This window comes from Dreissena polymorpha, chromosome 4, assembly GCF_020536995.1.
Source record: "Dreissena polymorpha isolate Duluth1 chromosome 4, UMN_Dpol_1.0, whole genome shotgun sequence".
Classification (NCBI taxonomy): domain Eukaryota; kingdom Metazoa; phylum Mollusca; class Bivalvia; order Myida; family Dreissenidae; genus Dreissena; species Dreissena polymorpha.
In genome coordinates this window covers 55893627-55915123 of record NC_068358.1, presented here as the reverse complement: position 1 = coordinate 55915123, position 21497 = coordinate 55893627, and the positions used below count along the sequence as shown (strand labels likewise).

Here is a 21497-nt window from a genome sequence, read left to right as displayed (position 1 = left end):
TTTCATCAAAGTATCAATCAAATCTAATCATAAATAAAGAAGTTATGGCAATTTTAGCAAAATTTAATAATTTGACCTTGAGAGTCAAGGTCATTCAAAGGTCAAAGTAAAATTCAAGTTGCCAGGTACAGTAACCTCATGATAGCATGTAAGTATTTGAAGTTTGAAAGCAATAGCCTTGATACTTCGAGTGGATCGAAACACAAAATTTAACCATATATTAAAAGTTACTAAGTCAAAAAAGGGCCATAATTCCGTAACAATGACAACCAGAGTTATGCAACTTGTCCTTTTACTGTACCCTTATGATAGTTTGTGAGTGTTCCAAGTATGAAAGCAATATCTATGATACTTTAGGGGTAAAGTGGACCAAAACATAAATCTTAACCAAATTTTCAATTTTCTAAGTATAAATGGCCCATAATTCCGTCCAAATGCCAGTCAGAGTTACATAACTTTGCCTGCACCGTCCCCTTATGATAGTTCATAAATCTTGCAAGTATGAAAGCAATAGCTTTGATACTGTATGAATAAAGTGGACCTAAACACAAAACTTAATCAAATTTTCAATTTTCTAAGTATAAAAAGGGCACATAATTCTGTCAAAATGCCAGTCAGAGTTACATTACTTTGCCTGCACAGTCCCCTTATGATAGTTAGTAAGTGTTGCAAGTATGAAAGCAATAGCTTTGATGCTTAAGGAATAAAATGGACCTAAACACAAAACTTAACCAAAATTGTCAATTTTCCAAGTATAAAAAGGGCACATAATTCTGTCAAAATGCATGCCAGAGTTATCTAACTTTGCCTGCCCAGTCCCCTCATGATAGTAAGTAAGTGTACCAAGTTTGAATGCAATAGCATTGATACTTACTCAGAAAAGTGGAACTAAACGCAAAACTTAACCAAAATTTTCAATTTTTTAAGTATAAAAAGGGCACATAATTCTGTCAAAATGCACGCCAGAGTTATCTAACTTTGCCTGTCCAGTCCCCTCATGATAGTAAGTAAGTGTACCAAGTTTGAATGCAATAGCATTGATACTTTCTGAGAAAAGTGGACCTAAACGCAAAACTTAACCGGACGCCGACGCCAACGCCAACGCCAACGCCGACGCCGACGCCGACGCCAAGGTGATGACAATAGCTCATAATTTTTTTTCAAAAAATAGATGAGCTAAAAATAAAATGCCTTGCCACACATTACTAAAATATCCTTAACAAGAGCTGTGATTGTAAAAGACAAATGCCTCCAATAGCACATTGAAGCCGCACAGCAGCTATCTTGTTAAGTAAAGTGACAACTTCCTTTACTTGAATCAAAGCATGAAAAGAAAGTCCATATAAATGAGCCTCTCTCTGGACAAACTGCTTAACCCTTTGCATGCTGGGAAATTTGTCGTCTGCTAAAATGTTGTCTGCTAAATTTCATAAATTAGCATTTTCTTCTATTTTTTTCAAAGAATACTATCAGAAAAGCAAACAGTTTGGATCCTGATGAGACGCAACGTTCTGTGGCGTCTCATCTGGATCCAAACTGTTTGCACAGGCCTTCAAAATTCGGTTCCCGCACTGAAAGAGTTAATGGCTAATCAGGGACAACCCTTTATGCCTAAACTGGATTTTTGGCTAAGGAAATACCTCCTTTAAACGAAACATACCATAACAGAGGAAAGTGACTTCCCAGATGAGCCTATGCAGGGTGCAAAATCATGTGACTATATGGGGTTCAACAAGAGCACCGCCTTGCGGGTGCAGACCGCTCATCTATTTTCTTTTTAAAGGTGAAGGGACTCTCAATTTCAATCACAAAGGAGGGAGGGGTGGAGTGAAGAGGGGTGTATAGTGTGGGGGTGTGGACATTTATTACATTATCTTCCAAAAATGCGGAAAAAAAATGCAAAAAAAAATAAATATTTTTTTCAGGGGGGGGGGGTGGGGGTGGGGGGGGGGTGGGGGGGAGGGGATTTTTGGGTGCGATGGTTGGACGGTATTTCAAAAATAAAATAATAAAAATAAATATTTGTGTTTTTTAACCGTTTCAAAAAAAAATTGGGGGGGTGGGGTGGGGGGGGATAGTGTGAGGGTGTGGTGGTCATTTGTGAGATGATCTTAAAAAAAAAAAAAAATTAGGGGGGGAATTCGGGGGGGAGGGCACAGGGGATGGTTTGAGTGGAGTCTATTGTGGTATGTCAGGTAAGAGTAGTTTTGTCAAAGTATCAATCAAATCTAATCATAAATAAAGAAGTTATGGCAATTTAAGCAAAATTTAATAATTTGACCTTGAGAGTCAAGGTCATTCAAAGGTCAAGGTAAAATTCAACTTGCCAGGTACAGTTACCTCATGATAGCATGAAAGTATTTGAAGTTTGAAAGCAATAGCCTTGATATTTTCAATTTTCTAAGTATAAAGGGCCCATAATTCCGTCCAAATGCCAGTCAGAGTTACATAACTTTGCCTGAACAGTCCCCTTATGATAGTTAATAAGTGTTGCAAGTATGAAAGCAATAGCTTTGATACTTTAGGAATAAAGTGGACCTAAACACAAAACTTAACCAAATTTTCAATTTTCTAAGTATAAAAAGGGCACATAATTCTGTCAAAATGCCAGTCAGAGTTACATAACTTTGCCTGCACAGTCCCCTTATGATAGTTAGTAAGTGTTGCAAGTATGAAAGCTATAGCTTTGATACTTAAGGAATAAAATGGACCTAAACATAAAACTTAACAAAAAATTTAATTTTCTAAGTATAAAAAGGGCACATAATTCTGTCAAAATGCACGCCAGAGTTATCTAACTTTGCCTGCCCAGTCCCCTCATGATAGTTAGTAAGTGTACCAAGTTTGAATGCTATAGCATTGATACTTTCTGAGAAAAGTGGACCTAAACACAAAACTTAACCGGACGCCAACGCCGACGCCAAGGTGATGACCATAGCTAAAAAAAACAAGAGCGCCGCATGACGGAGCAATATACGCCCGATTCGTGTGCCATTGGAGATGATACACTGATGATTGATGTATTTGTTTTGGAAATAAGCAAAAAAAACAACAACAACTTATATAACTGATATGAACTTGGCCTAGATATCAACTAGATGCAACTACTGACCAAGTTTGGTGAAGATAAGATTTATACAATTTGAATTAGAGTCCGGACAAAGTAAAATGCACTAATTGACCCTTTGACCTAGTTTTTGACCCAGCATGACCCATATTCGGACTTGACCTAGATATCAACTAGATGCAACTACTGACCAAGTTTGGTGAAGATCGGATGAATACAATTTGAATTAGAGTCCGGACAAAGTGGCGCCGTTGAAAATGCACTAATTGACCCTATGACCTAGTTTTTGACCCGGCATGACCCATATTCGAACTTGGCCTATATATCAACTAGATGCAACTGCTGACCAAGTTTGGTGAAGATCGGATGAATACAATTTGAAATAGAGTCCGGACAAAGTGGCCCCTTTGAAAATGCACTTATTGACCCTATGACCTAGTTTTTGACCCGGCATGACCCATATTCGAACTTGGCCTAGATATCAACTAGATGCAACTGCTGACCAAGTTTGGTGAAGATCGGATGAATACAATTTGAATTAGAGTCCGGACAAAGTGATGCCTTCCGCCCGCCGCCCGCCCGCCGCCCGCCCGCCCGCCAAGGGGTTTCACATAATACGTCCCGTATTTTATACGGGCGTATAAAAATTCAAAAAATAGATGAACTAAAAATGGATTTTTATGGATGTAAACACACCAGTAAGTGGTGCTTTTTTTTTTAAGTTTTTAAAACAATTTTTCTTTAGAATTTCTACTAGTGCATAAAAGACAGTTTTTTGCGGCTTATGGCAATGTGAAACACATCAGAATTACTTTATATAATAGGCCTGTGTTCTTGGCAAAAAATTCTATGTTAACAGCCATTCATATACAAGGTTATGAAGCACGCAACATGAAATTTTGGCACCAATTTCAGACGTATTCAATAATTAATTCTTATATCCTAAGATATCAGCACAAACTGCAAGAAAAACTGTCTTTTAGGCAGTAAAGATTTTTGCAAACATATTTCAATAACTTTAGATATTTGCAAAAATAAAGTTCTTAACGGTGTGTTTTCATTCTGTTCAGCCCATGTGAAAACCCCATTGATCCTGCCCCATGTATGCAGACTTCACAGGTTATTGATCCTGCCCCATGTATGCAGACTTCACAGGCTAATCTGGAACAACACTTGTACTCACATGCATTTAGCCTTGTTTTCCCAGAACAAGGCTCACATTCACTCAAAGCCGCTAGGCTCAAATGCTTTCATGGCCCCTTACTTTACTACAGGTACATAATGCCCATACAACTATATTGATGTCTCCTTATTCTGCTGCAGGCATGGTACCGCTGTGCGGTGATTGTTGCTGGGTATCCAGTCTGCCAGGAGGGGCCTGTTACAGTGGGCTGCGAGGGCTTTCCCTTAATGCATGTGCGTAAAGTGTTTTCTCAGATTAGCCTGTGCAGTCCACACAGGCTAATCAGGGACAATACTTTCCGTCTAAACTGGATTTTCACACACACAGCCACTTACTCTGCTGCAGGTACTGCGCCGCTGTGCGGTGGTTGGTGCTGGGTATCCAGCCCGCCAGGAGGGGCCTGTTGCGGTGGGTGGAGAGGACACGGTGGCGGGCCTCCTCCCCTGACCAGATAATCTCCTCCTCCCACTGCAGCTGGGTCACCATGAGATAGGCCTCATCTGGAACCTCATCACCGCGGTCTGCACTGCCCAGCTGAATGAGAGAGATAGCAGAGAGAAGTGAACTTATACATATCAGAGAGGTTTCAATACATTGTCTGTACCTCCCAGCTGAACTCACAGATATCAGAGAGAGGTAGCTACCATTAAATTGTGCCATCCCAAGACAGTTTCAAAACTAGAGCTGTGTTTGTAAAACACAATGGCCCCTATTGCGCCACTCTGAAGCCTTATATTTGACCTTTGACCTTGAAGGATGACCTTGACCTTTCACCACTCAAAATGTGCAGCTCCATGATATACACATGCATGCCAAATATCAAGTTGCTATCTTCAATATTGCAAAAGTTATGACCAAGGTTAAAGTTTTGGGACAGAATGACAGACAGAATGACAGACAGGCCAAAACCCATATATACCCCCGATCATTCGATCCGGGGGCATATAAATACCTTCATTTAAACTCAACATTGAGTGGACAACATTTTTTTCCAAATGAAGTAACCGTGGCCTTGACCTAACTGTTCCAATCCCAAGCTTGCTGCATGTAAGCTAACCAAAAAAGCAAACGTTAGAACAATGCCCTGTAAAAACTTATGCTACTGCGAGGAAATAGTTTTTCTATGTGTAGAAACAGTGACCTTGATCATGACCCAACTGGTCCCAAAAGGCCACAAACGAACTCATATGCCAGGTCAGCATATTATCAATCTTCATAAAAATAAGCCATACCTCCATACAACTGAAATTGTTTAAAGGGAACAAATATTCCATTTATAAGTAACAGTGACCTTGACTTGACTGGCTCCAAATGCAATCGCCAGTTAGGTCTGCACGTAAACTACCTCCACCAAAAAAATGTAACAGTAATCACCTTCATCAAAACCAAAGATATTGAGGGCTATGGGTAGGAAATTTATATACATGTATTTTTAGTAACAGCAACCTAAATCTTTAACCAACACAAGTACTATCACATTATCAGTTCTTTTCACAATTGATCTATGCAAATACAATAAAGAGGACTAAAAACCACCTGTTGGCAGTTTTTATATTTTTAGTTACAGTGACCTTGACAAGACTGGCCCCAAACATTAGGTCTTCATATTAGCTATCTTGTACACAAAATTTCAGTGCATTATTTCCATCCAATTGTAAGCTGCGCCAAAACTGTTCTTCTTTTTTATTAACACTAAACTTCACATTGACCCAACAAGCTCACATACAATCCTAACCTTAATTCTCAAAGCAAGCATGCTTTCTCTAAAGTTTCCTCAATACAGGTCATTAACAAACTTACAATATTGACCAGAAATTCCTGTTCAATGTCGCCTGCCTAGCTGCCCACCAGTCAAACATTAATATAATAACTAGGATTTTCAACTGAAGGTCTGGTACATAATATTAATACTATACCTCCTGATATTCTGGGTGACTCTCAGCATCGCCACATTTCTTAAATCCATAGTCAAATCCGTCCCCAGACTCCGGTACCCCCATGATGTCGTACCAGTACTGGGCTGGGCCGTACCGCCAAGGTGCCACCTCCAGATTGGCCTCACCATCACCAGAATTATTCACGTCACTGCCCTTCTGCACCGCCTTCTTCTGCTGCTGGGCATACACCTCCTAGAACACAAACATCAACATTAACATTCTAGAGCATGAAAACAAACTTCACCATGTATTACATGCAGTTTTATATCTCTAAATTTTAATAAATAATATATCAACCGATTAGGTAATAGTAAATTGGCAGCCGATGTCAAGTTTGCATTTATATATTACCGTAAAATTGTTTGCCTCCATTTTTGCATTTAAAGATCAGGTGCTTGTTATACATTTATTAGCGTAATAGAGTTTATCTCCAAAAACACAATGATAATGATGATTATTTCCTTTAACATAAAGATAAACATACTTTCCCTAGGTTAAAGAGATAAATATTGAACTCCTAGAACATTTGGAAAGGTAAAAATACTGATACCTCATAAGAATATTAGAATATTTGCTTTTTCGTATTGGACTATATTTAAATATTTTATTTTTCAAACCCTTGATTAAAATATCAGAAAAGTAGTAATGTTCTTGTTTGTAAATACCACCATCAACCATATGGTATATGTATCTTTGAAGATGTGTGATTGATCAATCATTATTTTAAAACAATAACTGAAGAACAATTCTGTTACTGACCATTCACCAAACAACAAAATTGTGTATCCAAACATGATGCAGATTTCTGCTTAACCAAAGAAAATTTTACATTATAAAGTGATATTATGGGCATCTAACAGTATATGCTATGTTTATAGGTGTCTATCGCAACCTTTGTTTATTTTTGGTGTATTCACTTCGTATACACTTATATTTGTTACTGCAGCATCGACATACTAAAACAATATCCCTGAAATAGAAAAATAATGCATTTGAATATCAACCGTACTTTCGTTTTGACAACTGACAACAGAAATGATTTGATGTACGATGTGAGTCCAAATGTAGTTTTCATGCAGATTCATTCATACGACACAAAGACATAATTTTGTTTTACGGATCATTTCGGCTTAGAGGACTGGGTGAGTCATGTAAAATATCAAATATAATATATATTTTTTATAAACAACTGGTAGCAAGATGAGTTGTAGATAATTGGTCAGTAACCACATTTTAACTAACTCTTTTAACCTGTTAATTCTTTTCTGCTCAATTCAACAGTGAAAATGTGCATAATATCACTTTAAAGAAAACACTATAATTTAGATTTTTTATAATAGAACTGTGGCATACAGTAAAGATTCTCTAACTGTAGTTCATCTGCTTATTTAAGGGACCTCTTAATTAAGCAATTGCCAATAGGTATGATCTATAAACCATTTTGAGTTGTGTCTGTCAGGTGTTGTCATAAGAAACAATAAGGGGATTAAAACTGTGTAGTTAATTGTTACGCCACTGTAAAAGCCATCCATTTTTGCCAAGGACACTGATACCATCCAGTATGTTTTTAATTTAATAATGCCAACAGCTTTATCAAATGATTGACTAAAACATGACAGTCGTCTTTGCCAAACTTTCAATCTGACTTTGTAGTTGTTCTGTTGTATGACAAACATGGATTATTTTCTTTAAAAAAATATATATTCTGATCTAAATTGCTGGATTTGACTATTTGTCTGGTTTTTAAAATGTTCAAACATGTGCTTCCATCCCTAAAAGATACATGATAATTGTTAAAGTATTTTCATAAATGCACATATAAAATGTTCTTACTTCATCATCCGGTGCAGTTTCCTCAGGTTTAGCAGGGCGGCCCATATTGAGCTTGATTTTGGTGCCAAAGTACCTCGCCACGCGTGCTTCATACTCCTCCACTATGCTGGGCAGCCGGGCTGGGGATGAGGTCGGGCTTTCTGGCTCCTGCTTGGGCTCTTGTTTGGGCTCAAGTAAGGGCTCTAGTGTGGGCTCCATGCCCTCTGTGGGTGGCGTGGACTGGGCTGCAGTGGGTATCTCTGTCTTTATCAGTGGGGCCACCTCTTTGGCTTCAGATTCTGACTTGTCATCCCCAGGTGTGGCTTGGGCTTCTGATTTAACTTTTATATCTGCAAGGTGAATCAAATTTGCTTTAAGAATTCTCTGATTCAAGCATTACATGCTCACAATGTACTTTATGGACAAGAAACTTGTGAAACATTTGTTGGACTAATTGTGACCATTAAAACAACCAACGCCACATGCAATTAATCAAGGTCTTGCTATGAGGTATCTTAATATATGATTACTGAAATTAGTCTATGTACACAGCATAATGTCAATACCTCCATTTGTTTTCTAGTTAAGCTAAACCTACCTTTTTTCTTCAATTAATAATAATTACCCTTACCCCTGTGCAATCCCTAGCAAGGTATATATTTATGAAAACAAAAACCATTTTGCAATTTTCGGTAACAGTGACCATTTATCTTGATCCCAAAACTAATATACAATTCCGTGCAAGATATATTAGAAAACTTGAACTTATTTATATAGCTTATATGTAAAATTCAAGCATATAAAGTGTACAAAATATACCTTTGAGACAAAATTTAATTCGATTAACTAAAATTCGTCTATTAATTAATTTCAATGGAGGTCAATGAATGTTATAATCAAATGTTTCCAAAAATTAAACATAGTAAATTTGTACATTTATAAGAGTTAAAAGGTCCATAATTTTTACCAACTCCAAACTGGAATCACAAAACTTCGCCAAATGATTGTTTCAATAATCAATCATTTTAATTGCTATATCCATGTATTAAATCCATGATTATCTAATCAGAATTTAGTTACTTAAAAATCAATCAAATAATTTTGTTTGAAATAAGTATCAGTTTATTTAGACTCGAAAGCATTGATTTTAAACTCACTATATATTCTGCATACATCTACAATGTAGACATAGCGAGTTAAATTGATTCAAAAAGTCGACCTTTCGTGTTCGTAATTATTTTACACGCTCAAGTGATAATCAAATACATGAGAATAACAGTAATATGTTAACCGCAAATATCTTATATCTATTGAAAATTTTAAGAATTGAGTATAATTATCAGTTATCATTTTCAAAAATGATTACTCTATCCTCTTTATAAATGCTGCATTTAAGGTTATAGTGGTATTTTTGCCAAAAAGGAACAGTTCTTAACTTTGGATGTTTGTAAGTTCTAACATTTAAATCTAAGGGTCAAAAATCAAATATTTGAATATATTAAAATAAGGAAAAACAAATGTTCAAAAAACATTTTCAGTATGTGTTCTCATCCCTAGTTTGTATCTATTCTGTACCACAATACTTTGGTACAGTCTTCAAATTATTATTGTGTTGTCCTACCCAACCAAAACTTTCCACCTTAGTTGCTGGTAACTAAAAATGTAGCTAAAGCTATTTCAAATACTGTTTAATTCACAATCAAACAATGTTATGCACTCACAAATTACATGGATATTATAATTCTCACCATTAAGCATAGCTGCCTTATAAAAATGAATAGCAGTTAGGCCTAATAACAATGGATACAAGTTACCCTCTTTCTTGATGGCAGGTGTATTGTTCGTGCCTTCTTCTTTCTTCTCCTTCTTCTTCTTCCGTCTCCAGATGTGAGGGTGGTGGACTGGTTTGAAGAGACGGGAGAATCGCAGCACCTGTGTACACACAACAACAGACATCTAGCAAACCAATCTAAAGAAGAGGACAATTGAGTCATGTTCTGAGAAAACTGGGCATAATGCATGTGCAAAAAGTGTCATCCCAGATTAGCCTGTGCAGTCCGCACAGGCTAATCAGGGACAGCACTTTCCGCTTTGATGACATTTTTCGTTTAAATGAAGTCTCTTTTTAGCAAAAATCCAATTTAGGCGGAAAGTGTCATCCCTGATTAGCCTGTGTGGACTGCACAGGCTAATCTGGGACAACACTTTACACACATGCGTTATATCCAGTTTTGTCAGAACGCAACTCAATTGTACATACAACCACAGACTGTCTACTTTCCTGTATTATTGAGACAAAATATTCAGAACTAAACAGAACCATCAGAAACCACACATGATATTGGTAATTCCTCATTTTAATCTAAACTAGAACTGCCTAGAAGTAGTATTACTGAGGTTCCTGGATTTACATTTATTTCAATACACTCATTTTCAATAAGCTGCAATCTGTGCCTGCCCCAGTACCTTATTTTTCCTGAATTCCGGGAAATATTGTTTGACGTTGACGTTTTTCAGTTCAGGTGGTAGCATGGAGGCCAGCGGAGTGCTGAGGTTTCCTGCCTCATCCACGCTGGGTGACTCCTGACTGGAAATGCTGGGACCTGCAATAGTAACAAACATTTTTATCCTACAGCTAAATGATTTTATAGAACAAATACGACTCATGAAGACAAGATAAGGTTGTCTCCACAGTTTTTTTTTAGATCAGGTTTCTTCCACACTTATTTTTAGAACATTACGTTGGGACTATTTTTTTGGTCTTTCACCCCTGATTGCATCATTTAGGTCTTTGGGTACGCAGTCGTTTAACGAGTTTACGAGTGTGTGTGTGTGTTTACTATGGATTACTATAATATTATGAATGTGAAAAACACAGTGTTTGGATATAAAACTGGAATGAAACTGGTGAGACTGCATTTTCGATTTAGTTAAAATGTCGAATGTACTCAAATAACGCGATGTTTTGTTGAACAATTGATGGATTAAATTTAAGAAAAGTGTCAGAGAATTGTTCTTTAACTTATTCAAGGAAATTGATGTCGAATTAAAATGGTAATTTCTTTGATGGTTTAGTCGTTCCTTTGTCAGTTGATCAAAGAATGTCTATCCACAAAGAATTGCCTGCTTACATCCAGTGCTTTAAAATGGAAAAGATGGATGGCGATGAAGAAATTTGTCTAGAATTTTAACTCGTCATGGAAGCAAATTAAAAATTACAAAAATAAACATGGACGTGGTTATTATACAACTTCGGTGAGTAGAACAATAATTTTATGTAAGTAAGTATAAAGTGTGTAAAAAGAAGAGTTGTTTAAAGACTAAAATTAACAATATCGGCGGAAATAAATGCTGAATCATGCTTCACGTAGCCACGGTATGTGTCTACACATTTTTTAATTTTCAATATGGCGGGAGCCATGTTTGTTTGTTGGTTTTTTACAGTGGTGAAACAAGAATTGTAGTTTGAACACAACCGTCTGTGTTATACTTGAGTATGTTACATTTGGAACGCTGATTAAATTTGAATTGAGGCGTATATCGATATTTTGTCGCGTTACTTTTCTTTTGCGTGGAATTCTTAAGGACTATTTTGATTTCCGTAAACTGGAAAGATCACAATTTATATTACTACGCAATGTTAGATTCAGTTAATTTAATGTGTTTTTGCTTTTATTTTAGGAATAAATTAAATAAAACAATATTGTAGGATAAATAGAATACTATGTTAGTGTGATTGTGTACTTAAATTTATCCCACTCCTGTCAGAAAGGCTTACAAGGCTTGGCAAGCTTCGCCATGTAAACCTTTCTTCACTCATGGATAAATTTAAGTACACAATCACACTAACATAGTTTTCTCTATAACACCCTTATGCATGGTCGTTAATGGTAGGCGTCACATCTTTCTTATGGTGCATTACTAAATGAACCAATGCTACTTCCTAGTTGGTAGTAAAAATCTGATGTTTAAAAAAATTAATTAAATAGCGCTTCAAAATTATAATATTGTCAACTATAAGTCTTGCCCTGAGAAAATAAGGTTTAACACTTTGCATGCTGGGAAATTTGTCTTCTGCTAAAATGTCGTCTGCTGAATTTCTAAAATAAGCATTTTCTTCGGGGGGTTTTCCATCATACTATCAGAATAGCAAACAGTTTGGATCCTGATGAGACGCCACGTTCTGTGGCGTCTCATCTGGATCCAAGCTGTTTGCAAAGGCCTTCAAAATCCAGTTCCAGCGCTCAAAGGGTTAATGCATGGCCTTAAAATGTCTCCCTAGATTAGCATGCGCAGTCCACACAGGCAAATCAGGGACTACACTTTTATGCTTTTATGGATTTTTTTGTTAACAGGAAGTCTCTTCTTCTAAGGCAAAAGGTGTTGGCACTGATAAACCTGTAAATACTGCACAGGCTAGTCTGTGACTTTACATAACGCAAATGCAGTAAGCCCCATTTTCCAAAAGCGAGTCTCATATAAAATATTTAAATACATACTGAACCGGCCTGACACCTAGACAATACTTAAAACTAGACCAATATTCATTGTTCAGTTTGGTTTTACCATTGTGAAGTTTCTGCTCACTGGGTTTGGTGTGCACAGGTAGCCAGGAGGGAGGAGGCATCAGTGCAGAGTCCTTTGTATCATAGTCATCATCATCATCGCTTCCTGCAAGAGTATACATTCCTCTATCTCAATACAAAATGCACTCAAGTAGTTCACATTTTAACGTGTTTGTCACAAACACGTCTTATAAGCGCACACTGCATTGTCAGAGGAGTGGCAGGACACTCATGGCTAAGTTCAAGGGCAAAAAAAATGGTTGATCACGCCACATGCAAGGTGTGTCTTAAAATGTACATTTCGTGATGATGACATATTTTAAGTTTTAATTCAATGGCTAAAGTGCAGTTTAATTGTATGATTACTGACGCCAAGAATCAGAACAGACATAAAGAATTGACTTGTCTACACAAATCCAAATGATGCCAAGATTGCTAGTAAAACCTGAGCTTTTTTTTATTTATTTCACATTTATATTGTGTTCCCTTCCTTTATATTTTTCTTTATGTTTAATGGTTAATGTTCAAGCTTTATTGAGTGACATGGAGTCTTGAATCAGCTAATTTTTATTATAGTTGATATAAAGAATTGTTCACACACATTTTTAATTAAATGAAGAAAACAAGGGACAAAATTGTCACAAAACCAGGTTTTCATTGTGAAAAAAAAATCTGATAAAGGGAGAAAACTCAAACTGAACTTTTGAAATGACCAAAAAAAATTAACCCCCTTTGTAAGTTTGTTTTTTTTTTAAATCTATTTTTAGTCGTGGCGACCTTGACATTGGAGATATTGACGTGATTCTTTCGTGGGACACACCGTCCCATGATGGTGAACAAATGTGCCAAATGATTTTAAAATCTCACAATGAATGCCATAGTTATGGCCAGGACAAGCTCATTTATGGCCATTTTTGACCTTTGAACTCAAAGTGTGACCTTGACCTTGGAGATATCGACGTAATTATTTCGCGCGACACACCGTCCAATGATGGTGAACAAATGTGCCAAATGATTTTAAAATCTGACGATGAACGACATAGTTATGGCTCGGACAAGCTCATTTATGGCCATTTTTGACCTTTGAACTCAAAGTGTGACCTTGACCTTGGAGATATCGACGTAATTATTTCGCGCGACACACCGTCCAATGATGGTGAACAAATGTGCCAAATGATTTTAAAATCTGACAATGAACGACATAGTTATGGCCCGGACAAGCTTATTCCGCCAGCCCGCCAGCCAGCCAGCCCGCCAGCCCGCCAGCCAGCCAGCCAGCCAGCCCGCCCGCATTCGCCAATCTAATAACCAGTTTTTTCCTTCGGAAAACCTGGTTAATAACCAGAAGGACTGAAGGGCCTTCGGTTGCTTACCTGGGACAAGAAGAAACTGTTTTGAGAAGCTTTTGTTATGTTTCCATAAACACTTTTAAAATACCTAAGATATATTTAGAAAAAAATGGTAAGAAGATACTTTAACCAAAAATACCGTAAAAGCAGAAAGTGTCTTCCCTGATAAGCCTGTGCGTACTACACAGGCTTAGCTGGGACAACACTCTACACACATGCATTAAGCAAGGCTTTCCCAGAACATGTCTCCTATGTTAATGACACCTGCCACTGACCAGTTCTGGGTGCAATCATTCTGGCCATGCCCTCCTGCACTGTGTCCACATCCTCCTCTGCAGCCACCTCTGTGATATCGGAGAAATCCACTGCCTCCGCAGACTTCTCATCATAATCTGTCAGAAAGGGAGACCGTTCATATGCTGATTTCAAAGGTTTCAATCACGATATTCAAAACGTAAAACATATGAAACTTGTAGATGTTTTTATCTCGGTATGAGTTCAGTATATGAAACTACAATGTAATAGGTATTGACAACCAGTTTTAGTTTTTTTTAGAAATGCCCAGTATAAAATTGACAATAATTCCACAGTTTCAAGTTGATAACTCTTTTAGTTTTTGAGGTGTGCCCATGAAAAAATTAAGAACAACATCAAAAAGGGGCATTAATTCAAGGCCATAACTCCAAAAAGCCAGGTATGAATTGGCTTGTTATTTACCATCCATTTTATGCTAGTAAACATTTTTTTAATTTTGGTCACCACGCATCCGATGAAAACTGATAATGTTATTGAGAAGAAACAAACAAGAGCTGTCACCATAGGATGACTTATGCCCCCTTTAAACGCTTGGTAGAAGTTATGAACTTTTTTCGAAACCTAAACGCGGACCCTAAGTTCAAGGTCAAGGTCACAGGGGTCAAAATTTGTGTGCGTATGGAAAGGCCTTGTCCATATACACATGCATGCCAAATATGAAATTGCTATGTGAAGCGACATAGAAGTTATGAGCATTTTTCGAAATCTAAAGGCAAAGTGTGACCGACAGACGGAAGGACAGACGGACCGACAGTCAAATCACTATATGCCCTCCTTTGGGGGCATAAAAATGTCTTAGAATATCAAAATATTTCAGAAAGCCACATAAACTAGAGAGCGGACACCATGCTAAATCCTTGAAATTCACTAAGTGACCCCGTGACCTAGTTTTTGACCCGGCATGACCCATATTCTAACTTGACCTAGATATTGTCTAGATACAACTTCTGACCAAGTTTGGTAAACACCGGATGAAAACTATTTGAATTAGAGAGTGGACACGAAAAGTGTGACAGACTGACAGACCGACTGACAGACAGACTGACGGACAGTGCGAGAACTATATACCCCCTTTTCTTCGAAAGGGGGCATAAAAAGTTTGGAATGGCTGACAGACTGACTGACAGTGCAGAAACTATATCGCTCCCTTCAAGGGCATACAAAGACAAGGCCTTCGATTCTTATTCAGGTGGCAGCTTCGGAATTAAATATATCAAATTTGTGCCAGAACAAGAGATGTGTTTGTCAGAAACACAATGACCCCTTCTGCGCCGCTTTGAAGCCATATATTTGGCCTTTGACCTTGAAGGATGACCTTGAAAAGTACCTTACTCAAAATGTGCAGCTCCATGAGATAAACATGCATGCCAAACATCAAGTTGCTATCTGAAGCGACATAGAAGTTATGAGCATTTTTCGAAACCTAAATGTGAAACCTGAATGCAAAGTGTGACGGAAAGACAGACAGACGGAAGGACGGTCCGATCACTATATGCCCTCCTTCGGAGGCATAAAAACAGACACTGAAAGGAGATGACTCAATGGGTTACAATCTATAAAGCTACCTGAAGATTCAGCCTGGTTGTCAGCCACAGGGTCATCCTCCCCCACCATCTGTTCAACCAGGGAGCCAACACCCAGGGCTCTCAATGACCCCAAGTGACGCTTGCTTTCCTGACACAGATAAGAAACACAATGATATTGAAGAAAGAATCAGTGTCATATGCAGAACTTCTTAAGACAGGGTCCTTTGACATTATTGAAACCAACACAGGAGCCCTTAACGAGTTCAATCCATATCAGTATCTATTTTTTTAACATATGTACCCTTCATAAATTACTCAAATCCCACGTTTTTACTTATGTTTCCATGTCATAAATGATTACTATAATGGTTATCCATTCTATTTATTATTTCTTACTTTTCACTACGGACAATTGGACAACTAGATAACCTTAAATAATTTGAGCATTTGTGACCTCTAGATAAACTAGTGCTTCTGTACTTACATCGTCCAGAAAGTCCCCTTCAAGTTCCCCCTTTTCATCAATGTTTCCAAAGAGAAATCCAGTCAAGGAAGTGTCAGTTTGATGAAAACTGGTTGCCATGCCAACACCAGCGTCATGGGGGTCAATCTCCTTATTAGCCTCCTCACATGCCTTGTCATGTCCGCCTTCCTGGTCCGACATGCTCACTGAGTTAGAGAAGACAAATTCTTATATCTTAATATCTTCATGACTCTACAAATAATACTCTAATACTCATGTTGCATCTTTCCCTTAACATGCACAAATATGAGGTAGCACTTTACTAAAATGTTTCTTATGTGGTCTGCAGACAATTTACATGTTACATGTACTCCTTAAAAGCTAGAAAAGGCTAAATCAATTAAATGGATTTTTTAACAGTTTATTGAACTGACAGTTTTCAATCTTAATGACACAAATTCCAAAACTGAAATAATATTAGTGGATATGAAGCAAGGCTCGACACAAAAGGTGACACATGTATGCTCCCAAAGCATATGCTTGTCCAGCAGAAAAAACAAATCATGACCTTTATCCTTTAATTATGAACTTATTTAAACTTAAATCAATTATTACCAGGCATTGAAGATAATCAAATTAATATTAAACACATATGGAAGAATAACCCAGTTTCTGCCCATAAGGAAGAATAACCCAAAGTAAATTAAAATCCTTAAAGTCAATTCCACAGTAAGAAGTTAACAAACAAACATTTAATCTTGATGGATTGACCCATCAATCAGCCCAAACACCCGCCAAAGACGGACGGTGCATCTAAGGTTGATGACTAGCATTATATATATAAACAATAAGTATCTTATACCCTAGTGCTTTCAAATGTACGTCTTCCTAAGGGGTGTATAGAGATATGAGTTTAATATTCATCAGTGCAACTGCACAATCGCACCGTTGTCTTGTAAAATCCCTAAAATTCCCTATATTTATATACATGTTCATATATATACAGTAAAAAATAGACAATTACAGGGCTCTTGGACTTAATCAAGCGCATTTGTAAGCATAAATTTAACAAATGATGCTTACCGGAAACTAACTGAGAGTCCCCAGGACGCACCTTTTTGCATAACTGGGTTATTTAAGTCAATCAATTAACAAACAATACCTGTAAAGCAACCTCCTATTTATATTCAAGGCAACAAAATTTATTTCCTCACACCTGTTAATCAATAAATCCAATTAATAAAATCTGATACAATATCTGATAGTTTTCTCACATCCCATCCTCTATGAAATTATTGCATTAATGCTGTATCTGACAGCATGTGTAAGCTTCTAGTAATGTAGTATTGATTAATGCCGTTTGAAATTAGGCCACTTGCTGATGTGTTACAAATTTACAATTTTAACTTCCTAGAAAGTCCTGCTAGAAACTGGCCCCAACTGGACATTCACAACAGAGACCTTTGATGTCTACCGACAGCATTGACAGCTTGTAGTTTTTGAGGCATAGGTCATCGGTAATATTTGTGCTTGTCAAAGAATTGTGTTTTAAACTGGTTTTATTGTGGTTTCAAATGGAAATATGATTGCAAGGTAATACTAATTTTATGTTTAGAAAAAAAGTAAATGTATAAAAGTGGGGTGTGTATGTAAATAAATTACGCACTTTCATGCACACTTGCCTTAAGAGAATTGTTTATTTAGTGTGTTTATTTATTTATTTTTATTTGGAAACAATATAATGAGAGGGATTCCTAATGTACATTTTGTATTTGTTCTTTATAATGAAACCAACAATTACCGGTATATTATTTAATATTTTATATTTATTTGTAATTTAAATGGATTTTTTGCTGAAAATTTGAAGACATGTGCAATATTCAATGGGACTCCTACCTGTGACTGTACGTACAGTTTCAGACTTAGTCTTATTTATAAGACGCGCAAAGAATTTAGAGATACTTTATATATGGGCTAAATTCTTTGGAAGGTCTTATCGGGGAAAAGTCAATTATGTGGTGGACATCAGAAAGTTTAAATTTTCATCATTTTGCGTAAAATTGCAAAATAAAATTACCAACTTATAATGTTTTATTTCAGAAGTCCATTTTTATCTAAAATATCTTTGAATTGAAGTTACATGTAGAAAGGCATAAATTCTTTAGTTAAACTTCTGCTTTAATCGCAAAACAATCACTGACCTTTCGCCATGTCATGAAACTGATTTAAATATGAACCAATCAGAAGAAGGCATTTCGGTGTAACGTGTACGCGTAATTTTATTTAACATGAGCTTTTAACACCCACTTTAATTTAAGTAGATCTAGTATGCTCATCTTTGTCGATTTAATAAGCATATGTTCAAAACAGATATGGTGCAGTTTCTATTCACTCTTCTAAGTTTCAGCAACTTTTTATGCGTGTCTTTTTCGCACCTCTGTCTGTGTTGTTTTATTTACTTACATTCTACATTAAATAGGACAGTATACCGTATGATCTGTATCACTATTGTTTATGTACCGCATAAAAATACAAGATGTTATTTATTTCAGAACTTTTTGTCACTTTAGAAAGAAAACAATTCTTAATCAATCCAGAAAAGTATAATAACATGGGTTTACTATATAACGCTCTGCACCACAACAGACGAATGCAAACTGTATTTTACGCCGTTTATTCTTCCACATGCTTTTCATCAAGGCTGTGTTATCGATTTATATCTACACAGCGAGCGAATAGATATAAAAAATTTGAATAGTGGTTGGATTTAAATTCCTCAGGCGTGCAAAATTCAAAGTGTCATTACATAATTTATACGGAACATTATCGAGAATTGAATTATCTACACAGTAATGTAAATATTATTGCAATATTGCGCACAAAATCCTTGCACAACAATGTAGACATTGAAGGAAAACTTTCCACCATTGTTTGAGTCATTCCCCGGTTGTACGCTTCAAATATTACCAATATAAAAAGTAGCTTAAAGCGGGTATATACGATTTTTATATGTGCTGAATTGTAAAATATTGATACAAATATGTTATAATAACACACAATATGCAAGAAAAATGATACATGCAAGACGAATTTCATAAAATACAGCAAATACAAATTAGCGCCCCGAGCCGATTGTGACGAAGATAATTCGTAATTATTTTCCTACAATAACCGATGCATTCGTCTTTTTAGTAAGTGTTCGTGTGTCGTATGAATCGATATCGCTGCAGGAATTTCAAATGAACCGTTAAACTAAATTTAGATTCACATCGTACATGCATGATATACATGCTGGCGAATTCGGCTGTACAGCCTTTTTCGATTTCAGAATTAAATATCTGGCTTATTTAGCATTTTTCGACACATGTTCTTCTTAACTTTTATTTTAGTTTATATTGAAATATATGTATAATAAGTTTTTACACATTTTATATTAATAAATAAATATTTGACAAGATCGTATATACCCGCTTTAATATTTGAGAGCGTCAACAAGTTGGACTATTTCAGACTCAACTTACAAGATTTGAGGTTCAAGCCGACATTGCAAATTCACCAAAACTTGTGAATCTCAACTCTCTCCTGAACATAATTTTTCATGGATAAATGAAAGCCTTTCGTCTGTTCTAGTGAAAAATCCAGGTTTAATCGCGTATATATATAAGATCACAATTTCACAACGTCGCGAAATCACATGAATGTAAACAACCATAGTCAGAACGGCTCGGATCAAAACGGTCACAAAATCAATCGGTCGGAATCACTTTTTAATTACTCAATTCTTATATTTTCGTGATCTTTTACTAAGAAGCAATATAAGAGTAACACTACAGATCATTAAGGGGTCAAGGTGTCAGATGGGAGAGTGCTTCAAGACATTGTGAAGCCCATTTTGATCACATAGATCAGGGACCTATACAAACGCGCTGTTGCTAATCCCTTTGTTTGTATAGGTCCCTGTATAGATTTTTTGTTTAGCTTACATTCAACTTTAACTGTACAATTTCAAAAGTACTGCAATAGCTGTATACTATACTTTATTAAATAATTTGATGCCTGAATCTGAATCGATACGTTGCAGGGCCTTGTAGAGCGTAGGTCGCAACGTTAACGGGAGAGAGATTCATCCAACTGTGGATTTATCAGTGCAGTCCTGAAACTGTTGATGGTGGTCGCCCATACAACACTGTCACTAAGTTTGTTCCAGTCTAACATGGTTCTGGGGAGAATGAGTTTTTAAATTGATCTTTTTTACATGAGAAAGTTTTTCAACTGGTATAATTATTACCGTAGTCACTTGGTTGACTAGATTGTTTGAGGCTTGATAGTCATTTAGGTTACGTTTATTTCTTGCTGGTGTTATTATGTCATGACAAGGTAAGGCTGGCACCCCCCCCCCCCCGACTACTTTGTAAAGAAAGGTGAGTCGGTTTATCTTTCATCTGTCCTGTAGACTTTGGAGTTCCAGTTTATTTAGCATGGACATGTTGACCACAGCCTTCATCCCGTGAGTGGTAATCCCCTGTGATAAATCTAGCCGCCTGTCTCTAGATGCGCTCAATTTTGTCAATAATTAAGCTAGACTAATTCAGGGACCTATACAAACACTTGTTTGTATAGGTCCCTGGCTAGATTAGGGTCCCATACCACAGAGCTGTACTCAAGTGTTGATCAGACTAGAAAACTTATGCTGTTTTTCTACATGTGATCGGGCAGTATTTCAGGTTTCTTCGTATGAATCCTAGGGTACAATTAGCTTTTTTTAAACTATTTTTTTGATGTGGGAGCCCCAATTTAGATTGACAGAGCTGGTAACGCCTAGGAATGGATTTTCTTCTACTTGTTGGAGGATGTGTATATCTTGTTCATAGAGTTGTGATTATCAGTTGTTAACGCTCAAAATATAACATTTCTTGGCGTTGAAACGCATTCTCCATGAAGATGCCCAGATTTCCAGAGCTCTCAGGTCGTCTTGGAGGGCTATGTGGTCTTGAATGTTTCGTATGGGCCTGTACAGATGGCAATCGTCTGCAAAGAGTTGTACTTGTGACTTGACTGTATAAGGGAGGTCATTTATGTGGCACAGGTACAAATGTGGGCCGAGAACAGTTCCTTGAGGTACTCCTGAGTCAACATGGGCGGATGTGGAATTCTTCCTGTCAAGTACAACCTGCATGTGACGTTTTGTGAGAAAGTCACGGAGCCATGTATTCAGAGGTCCATCGATGCCATAACTGGCAAGTTTACTTTGGAGATTTTCGTGCAGGACACTGTCGAATG

The 21497-nt window shown here is 36.9% G+C and overlaps 1 protein-coding gene across 1 annotated transcript in view; it reads right to left on the bottom strand.

The window, feature by feature from the left end:
- Nucleotides 1–19925, bottom strand: part of LOC127877653 (transcription initiation factor TFIID subunit 1-like) — a 57175-nt gene extending 37250 nt beyond the window's left edge. Inside the window, exons 1-10 of the mRNA XM_052423729.1 lie at nucleotides 19739–19925; nucleotides 16239–16423; nucleotides 15794–15902; nucleotides 14189–14305; nucleotides 12566–12670; nucleotides 10466–10602; nucleotides 9814–9931; nucleotides 8021–8349; nucleotides 6167–6379; nucleotides 4586–4784 (exon numbers count right to left, since the gene is read on the bottom strand). Coding sequence (XP_052279689.1) covers nucleotides 4586–4784; nucleotides 6167–6379; nucleotides 8021–8349; nucleotides 9814–9931; nucleotides 10466–10602; nucleotides 12566–12670; nucleotides 14189–14305; nucleotides 15794–15902; nucleotides 16239–16418 — 1507 coding nt within the window. The 5' untranslated portion in view covers nucleotides 16419–16423; nucleotides 19739–19925. The remainder of the gene's footprint in view (nucleotides 1–4585; nucleotides 4785–6166; nucleotides 6380–8020; nucleotides 8350–9813; nucleotides 9932–10465; nucleotides 10603–12565; nucleotides 12671–14188; nucleotides 14306–15793; nucleotides 15903–16238; nucleotides 16424–19738) is intronic.
- Between the last annotated feature and the right edge of the window lie 1572 nt (nucleotides 19926–21497).